Consider the following 8,186-nt stretch of genomic DNA (forward strand, 5'->3'; position numbering starts at 1 on the left):
AGGGAACAGCGCCTTCGCGGGGGAATTTCCCTGCCCTTCCCCAGCCCCAAAAAATTAAATATATACATATTTATATAAACCCCAGCCCTCACACCCCTCGGCAAAGCTTGTGGCTGCGCAGATCCCACCTGCCTCCTTCCTCTGCGCAGGTAAAGGTGCGCCGGGAGCCTGATCCTGCCCCCCACAAGCAGAAAGCGGGAGCGGGGGCAGCGCGGGGGGGAGGGGGCCGGGGGGGGGGGGCGGGGGGCCGGGGGCCGCTTGCGCAAGAGGAGTCGGTCTTTCCTGGGGCCGGGGCTATAAGATGCTGCCCGGGGAGGGGAAGGGCGCAGCGCGGGGCGGTGAGTGCCGGGGATGCGGGGCGGGCAGCCGCTCCCGGGCGGTGGATGGGGAGGGACAGGAGGGCAGCCGCTCCCCGGGGATGGATGGGTTGGGGAGGGACGGAGGCCTCAGCTGCTCCCCACCGCCTCGCTCACTCCCGCTGCCCCCCCCCCCCTCCTGGCCGCGGGTCCCACCTATTGCCGGGCTGGGGGTGACCGTCCCCCCCCGGGTGCTTACGCACGTCGGGGCGCCGAGCGCGTCAGGAGCGCGGCCGCTGTAAGGCTCGGTCAGGTTCTGCCCCTGGGCTGGGGAGAACCAGCACCTCCCTCGGGGGAAGGGCTCTCTGGAAAGCAGATGAGCAGTCCCCCTTTCCTGACAGCCCGTACCTATCGCTTTCTCTTTCTGCTCCGAAGCTGGACGGCTGGATTGGCACCGCTGCTACAGGGAGGAGCCGCCGCCCAGGGACCCTCTGGCCCCCAGGTCTCTGATCACGGCGCTTGGAAGCCCTCGGTGCTATGCTACCCTGCCACGTGCCGGATTCAAGGCATCCATCCAAGGTAAGGTACGGTCCGCTCCTGAGGCCGGGTGCGCGTACTTCGGAAAGGAAAGGGAGGCTGAGCCAGAGCCCGGGGTTCCTCAGTCCTGTACCCAGCAGCTGGGTTTCCAGAACAGTTTAGAGTTCCTACGGCACACGCCTACTTACTTGCTGGTTTGGAAAACTTGTCCTCTGTTTCTTGATCTGCAGAGGTCTTTCCTACCCCAGGTGGTGGGGAAGCAGATGGGGTGGAGAGGAGGGGCATGTGCTGGAGCTGCTTTTAGTACTAAAGAGAGAAACAGGGTTCCGAAGGCATCAGAAAACGGGTTCGAGCAGCATCGTTTGGGAAGGATGCTTGTCACCTGGGATGGCAAGTGGAGGGCAGTGGGGGGGAGGTACGTGGGGGGCAGCAGCTGGTCCCCGGTACCACTGTATTGCTTTACCCCTGGGGCTGGAGGGTGCGTGAGGTGGAAGAATAATTTCTTGCATCTAGAAAGGTAACAAATTGTCTAACACAGCAGCCTCATTTGCTGCTTCTGCCTCTGCGAGGGGATGAGCTAAGGGCTCTTTGTGCTATCTCTGCTGCAGTGGATGTTTGCCCCTCTCCTCTTTTTCCTGGCTGAGCTTGGCTGCAGCGCCCAACCCACCTACCAGTGGAAGGATGCTGTGACGAACGAGAAGCTCACCTGCCAGCAGTGCCCGCCGGGGACCTTTGTGGCACAGCACTGCACCAGGGACAGGCAGACGGTGTGCAAACCCTGTCCGGATTTGCACTACACGCAGTACTGGAACTACCTGGAGAAGTGCCGGTACTGTAACGTTATCTGCGAGGAGAAGCAGGTGGAGGTGCAGCAGTGCAATTCCACCCACAACCGCGTTTGTCAGTGCCAGGAGGGCTACTACTCGGAGTTGGAGTTCTGCATCCGGCACTCTGAGTGCCCACCAGGCTCCGGTGTAGAGAAACTGGGTGAGTACCATAGCCAGGCAGCTGTGGCAGTGGGGTGCATGCTCCTGAGGCTCTTGTCACATCCCAAAAGCTCCACTGGAGCTAAAAATTGAGGCGTGATACAGCAGCCGATGATTGCCTGTAGCCTGAGCTCCCTTTTTGCTCACCAGCACAGTGCCATCCTTAACGGTCTCTGAAACTGCTCCTGGCTTCTTCTCCAGGGAGTGACTTGTTTGGGTTTTCCCTCCCACTTTCACTTTGAAAGCCTTTGCAGTCCCCCAGCACCACGCTTAGATGGGATGCAGCAGCCCCAGCGTCCCCGTGCAGCCGCTCGCCCTGCCGGGGTCCCAGCTCATGGGAAAGTCCGAGCAGCTCCAGCTCCTCTGACAGCTCCTTCTTCCAGGCAGGTAGTCGGGGAGTGGGGAATGCTAATTATCTGGACTGAAAAACACCGCTAATGATTTAAGAGCAGGGCTGGTGAATGTGTGTAGCTCTGGGGTTACATTCTGCGGTTTTTATTGAGTAATTTGTTTTGAATACAGCCTCTCCATGAAAGGCATACGTAGACAGGATCCAGACCCATAAAATCAGCCTCGTTTCGATTTACCTCTGGGGGAGATTCACAAGCCCAAGACTCTGTCCCTGGCAAGATTTAAGTCACGAGAGGTTTTAGGGACGTTTATTTTTCCATTGTTTCCCTAGCACAGATTTGCCTGGTCATTCATTTAGTTGCCCCCATTTGTGTGTGTGTGTGTGTGTGCAAACTTTCTAAAAATACAAGTTGCCTACGAGCAGGTTTGTGCCTCGCTCTCCCCTGAATCAGCTCGGACCAGGCTCTGCCTGGAGACAACACCTGGGTGTAATAAACCAGCATGGGCAGCATCAGCAAAAACAGCGTTATCTTGTTTCATGCTTTGAAGTGTGGAGGCTTTGAAGTCTTCCCATGTGCAGCACAGAAGAGCTCCAGGCTCGTGGGCCAGAGGAGAAATAATTTGTCTGCAGCTGATGCTGATGGCTGAGGTTTGGGGTTTAATTTTTCTATAGGACGTGACAGTTACCAAATGCAGTAGTGCAGCCAAAGGGGAACTAGGTCTTGAAGCAATGCGGGGAAAGCCCTTTGAAATGAAACATCACATTTGGCTGGATTGTTGGCTGTAGGACTGATGAGCCATGTGAGCAAGCTGGGGCGTTTGAGGAGAAGCTGGTATTTTTGTTATTATTTACTTGTTACAAATGGTTTCTTGTGCGGGGAATGACAGCACCCCAGCTCAGGTGTCTGAACCCCACAGCAAGGACCAAGCGTCCAGCACGAGCGGGCAGAGCCCTGGGGCTGTGAGCGTTTGTGTGCGGACGGGGACGATGTGACCCTGTGGTCGGGGGCTGTGGGCAGACCTCGCTGCCTTTCGGGCTGGGCAGGTGCCTTGGCCCATGTGCGGCTCCTCGGGGGACACAGGCTAGTTTGGATTTCCCATTCGCAAATACCAGCTCAGGTGTTGGTGTCATCAGCCGGGCTGGCTGGGACTTCTGGCAGTAAAGCCAAAGCGATGGCCTAAAGTGGGTTGTGATAAGGCAGAAAGCTCGTTCTTAAGTGGACAGGTGAAGAGGAGATGGAAAGGCACGTGGAATTTGCTACCGTCAGGGCCATTCCCTCTTCTCCCCGGCAACGTGTGAGACAGCCCGGTGCAATCTCACTCGTGTGGCACTGTCCCTGTGAAACAGCGACAGGTCTGGCCCGGAGCCGGGGTGGGGAAGCTGCAGCACTGCAGAAGCGAGCGTTGCTTTCACCTTCTCAGTGACTTTTACTTTCACTTGGCCAGGAGCCTCCTGACTCCGCTCTGAATCAAAGGGCTGGTTTGGCACCCAGCTTAGCCATCATCCCAGCTTGGCTCGTGTCTCCTACTCAGGAGGTGGCCTTTTTTCAGTAGCAGATGAGATCTCCTCTTGTGTCTGGAGGCTGGTGGCAATTTATCAGCATGTGCCAAACGCTTCAGTTTGGGAGATGACCGGGGAAAGCATTGCTGTTCGTCCTACAAGAAGACACATGCTTCCCAGGGGAGCTGCAGGCAGTGATCGTTTCCAAAACATCACCCTCACCCTCAGATGGTGTCTGGCACTCTCTGCTCTGCCAGCATTGTCCCCAGCTCCTGCCCCCTTGCCAGCTTGTCACTGCAGCTGATGGTCCCCTTGCCTCCCCGTGCGCAGGTACCCCCTTTGAGGACACCCAGTGCCGCGCCTGCCCTCGCGGCTTCTTCTCTTCCTCCAACTCCAGCACCAAGCCGTGCCAGCCGCACCAGGACTGCGAGCAGCAGGGGAAGGTGACCAACGTGCAGGGCAACCAGTACCACGACACCCTCTGCACCTCCTGCGCGCCATGGAGGAGGAACAGCACACAGGAACCAGGTGAGCTGCAGCTCCGCGGGCAGAGCGGGAGGATGCTGGTACCATGATGCTGCCAGGGTGAGAGCGACCCTTCTGGTGACTTTTTCCTACTTAGATGCAAAATGAGGTGAAATAGCTTGTAAAAGAACAGAGCTATCCATAATTAATTATAATTGTGGATAAATAGCCTGTCTGCCTCCCTCCCCCTCCAGGGTCAGTCTTGTAGGGCAAGGGCAGGGTGCAGGGCTTAATCAGCGAGCACCGCTCAGCCAGAGCCCGTGCAGGCTCCTTGCTCAGACAGAACAAAGAGCTGGCAGTGAAATCCTGGGGTAGTTTCTACAAGGGCATGGGATAACTGGGGGATAGCAGCACACAAGGACAGTTTTGGCAGCCGTTCGGCTGTAACTGATAGCTCACGGTGATAATCAGTAGCTGGTAATCAAGTTAGCAGATGCAACGTGAAGGGCTGAGCCACCCAGCCAGGCTCCTGGCATGCCTCCTGCGCTCGCTTCTCCCGGGCTTTCAGCCTGTTTTCCAGGAAGCTTTCATTGGAGCCGCAACCTTGTACCGTGCAGGTTGAACGGAGCAGAGGCCAAGGCTCATCACCTGAGAGTAAGGGTTTGACCTGTTAGGTGAAAAAGTAGAAACAGGTGTCAACTGTGTCACAGTGATAGTGCAAATACAGCGCTGAGCTTGGCAGGGGCTTGGCAGGAGCCGCCAGCGGGCACAGCTCATAGGATCACAGAACACCACATTGGAAGGGACCTCAGGGATCATCTGTCGTGGAAAAAGCACAGGGCAAAGGAGCAGGGGAGATGATGGGCTGGTGCCAGGGCTGCTTTGTAACACGCAACCCAACCGATCTGGGAATGAGAAAGACTGAAGACCATCTCAAGGGCCTGACACCAGCCGCAGTGCGGCAGGCAGCTGGTTCCAGCCACCTGCTCTACCCTGAGCATCCAGCCAATATACACAGGAGAAAAATTCAATGTGACTGATCTGGGTGGCAGTGAACCTGCACCCTTGAACTTCAACCAACCAACCAACCAAACCCCAGCCACAGAGCCATAGAACAGCCCAGGCTGGAAGGGACTTTGAAAATTCATCTGGCCCAACCGTTTATGGGAAGGGGAACCTGGGTGAGGTTACCCAGCACCATGCCCAGCCATAAGCCGGAAACCTCCCACGATGGGGTCTCCACTGCATCCCTGGGGAGGTTGTTCCAGTATTAAAAAAAAAAAAAAAAAAAAAAGTCTTTCTTCCATCAAGATGGTGCTTGATAGAAAGATAGATAGATAGAAATAAAATAGATAGAAATAAAATCTCCTTCTCCACGGCGATGGAGTGAGGAGGCTGTTTTCCCCGGCAGCGTGCATGAGGAGCTCTTGCCTTTCCCTCCCCTGGTGCCTCCAGCGCAGGGCATTTTGCATTTCTCCTTCACATAGCCTGACTCACGCACCAGCTCCCTGCCAGGAGCGTGATCCTGCCAGCACGAGGGGATGGAAAGTTCTGTCATCAGTGGGACACGGTCCCAGGGAGAGGGGGTGGCCAGATGAGAGCACACACGTGTGCTGCCGCTCGGAAGGCAACGACACCCCCGGCGAGACCGGCCTTTCAGCTATTTATAGAGCGAGAGGCGCCCAGTGGAGCCCAGAGGGGTTTTTAACTCCAGCTCGTCATGATCTCACAGGGGAGGCGTGCAGGCACCTGCCGGCTGTGGCGATGGCAGCAGCGGAGCAACTCAGTAAAACCTCCAAGGGATGGAGACTGGGCAAGGGAGCCTGACCCACCCCATGATAACCGGTGAAACCGTCCCAGTTTACCGTGGTGTGAAACTGGGCTAGTCTCTCCCTGTTTGAGTAATCGTTTGACCTTGGAGTCTTGAAAATTCTTTCTGATTTCATTCCTTAGGCTGGATGTACTCCAGCAGTGCTTTAACCAGCTGGGATGAGGTCTGTCCAAAAGTCCTGATCCGGGCTGTGCTTGAAGCTGGTCCTGTCCCAAAAGGTGAAAATCTGCATGGGAAAACAAAAAAAACTTTCAGGAAAAATAACATGTGTAAATATTTACTGCAACTACTTCAGATTTTTCTGGAGTTTCCCTCTTTTTCTACTCCCTGATAGGGAGGAATATGGGAAAGGTATATTTATTGTTTTTCAAAATGACAGGAAGTTTTAACCATTGTTTTCTAACTGCTCCCTATAGGATGGGCTGCTGCTGGAAAATTCAGCCTGCGGTGAGGGCTGGACCCAGCCTTGCAGGGCAGTTAGCTGGCCAGTTAGCAATGCTGTATCTGGTGCTTTCCTCCCTTCTTCCTTCCAACCTCGCTTTTTCCACTTGCAAAATGCTTACTCTGACCTGCTTGTGCCACCACCACCAGCCGGTAGCGCCAGCCGGCTGGCCTCCCTTCCCCCTTAGGCAAAGGATGTGCCCACCGCAAGGCAAACGCTGCCGCATCCTTGGGCAGGGACCGGTGCTCTGCCTGGGCGCCGTGCGTGGGCAGAGCTGGGCAGGTGGCCCCCAGCTCCTGGTCATGGATGTGCGTGGCCATGTGAGAGCTAAAATGCCCTCGCCACTCTGGAAGATGGCTTGTGAGAGGTTTCCCATCAGGCTCACTGGGCTGGGACCCCCAGGCCGAGCTGTGGCCCGAGAGCAGTGCCCAGGTGAGGACAATGTCATAAAATCATAGAATAGTTTGGATTGGAAGGGACCTTAACGTCCATCCCCCCTGCAATGAGCGGGGACATCTTCAACTCAACCGGGTTGCTCAGGGCCTCGTCCCACCTGACCTTGAATGTTTCCAGGGATGGGGCATCAACCACCCCTCTGTGCAGATGTCCCATGGAGAGGCTCGGTAGGGCTGTGACCTGCTTTCCTGATGTCCCATGGTCACCTTTCCTCTAACCTCTGGGCGGTTTTCTCCCACCGGCTCTAGGAGACGACGAGTGTGAGCAAGCCATGATTGATTTTGTGGCGTACCAGAACATCCCCCCCCGAAAGCTGAAGCGCCTGCAGCAAATCCTGGAGCGCTCGCCGAAGAAGCAGGCGCTGGGGAGCAAGGCAGCCAGCCAGGAGAAGTTCAGGGCTTTCCTCACCAACCTGAAAGGGGATCACTATGAGGTCAGCAGGCAGCTGCTGGTCGCCCTGCGAGCCACCAAGCTGCACTCCATCGAGGAGAAGGTCCGCCAGCGCTTCCTCCTGCAATGAGAACACAAAGTGAACTTTTCGGGTGGTTTTTGGTTTGTTTTTTCTTCTGTGGCTTGATTAATTTATTAATCTTTCTAAACCTAACTTGAAGCATTAGAGATGAGCGATGGGTCAGAGTTAAGCCGTGCGGGGGCAGATGTGGTGGGTCCCACTCGGGTGCGGCTGGGTCGCTGCCTCTGGGTGGGATGCGGTGGGCAGCAGCATCCCTGCGCCAGTGGCCGGGCCGGCTCCTGGCAGCTCGCTGGGTGCTGGCTGCTGATGTACAGCGGACACAAAGGTCAATATGTTATCAGAAGAGAAACATGTGGCCAGCGTCATTTTTTTTCTGGGGAAGAACCCAGCTCCCTCCTTTTAGAAAACTGTCTGGCTTTGTTTTAAACTGTGTGGGTTTGGTTTTGCTGGGGTTGGTTTTTTAGTTATTTAACAGTATTTCAGAGGATTCCCTTGCGTTTGTTAGCACACTTTTGTTTTGAGAAAGGCGTTTCCTGCTGAGACACGTGGGGTGAAGGATGCCCCTGAAGTCACCGTTGCAGCTGGCTTTAGATTTATTTCTAAACTACCTGGTTTTGTATCATTTGTGAGAGATGTTTTCTAAAGAAACAAAAGATGTTATTTTATTATACAACTTCCTGTCACCAGAGTCCTTTCCTAATCTCATTTGGAGGAGAAAGGTAGTGTTGCAAGTCCCAGACCAACATCTGACTCCACTTACCCTTGCCCAGTTTTTGCACGTGCTTCACCCCACCATCACACGTCAGCCACCCACACGACACAACGGCTGCGGGCGAGCGGGGTGTTGCC

The 8,186-nt window shown here is 55.5% G+C and overlaps 1 protein-coding gene across 2 annotated transcripts; it reads left to right on the top strand.

Moving 5' to 3' along the window:
- The first annotated feature begins 446 nt into the window (after window positions 1–446).
- TNFRSF6B (TNF receptor superfamily member 6b) lies at window positions 447–7,469 on the top strand. 2 transcript variants are annotated; one of them, XM_037402082.1, is made up of 4 exons: window positions 447–880; window positions 1,442–1,820; window positions 4,002–4,199; window positions 7,114–7,469. In XM_037402082.1, the coding sequence occupies exons 2-4, from the start codon at window positions 1,445–1,447 to the stop codon at window positions 7,383–7,385; spliced, it is 846 nt and encodes a 281-aa protein (XP_037257979.1). In that variant the 5' UTR covers window positions 447–880; window positions 1,442–1,444; the 3' UTR covers window positions 7,386–7,469. The 2 variants fall into 2 exon arrangements, with proteins under 2 accessions (XP_037257979.1, XP_037257978.1); XM_037402081.1 differs by having other exon boundaries at window positions 447–875.
- Window positions 7,470–8,186: the final 717 nt, after the last annotated feature.

Source organism: Falco rusticolus, chromosome 10 (assembly GCF_015220075.1).
Source record: "Falco rusticolus isolate bFalRus1 chromosome 10, bFalRus1.pri, whole genome shotgun sequence".
Taxonomy (NCBI): domain Eukaryota; kingdom Metazoa; phylum Chordata; class Aves; order Falconiformes; family Falconidae; genus Falco; species Falco rusticolus.

Coding starts and splice junctions, on each gene's coding strand:
- TNFRSF6B (XM_037402081.1), top strand. CDS start 834: ATGCTACCCTGCCACGTGCCGGATTCAAGGCATCCATCCAAG. Junction 876..1,441: donor ATTCAAGGCATCCATCCAAG/GTAAGGTACGGT, acceptor TCTCTGCTGCAG/TGGATGTTTGCCCCTCTCCT. Junction 4,200..7,113: donor GAACAGCACACAGGAACCAG/GTGAGCTGCAGC, acceptor CACCGGCTCTAG/GAGACGACGAGTGTGAGCAA.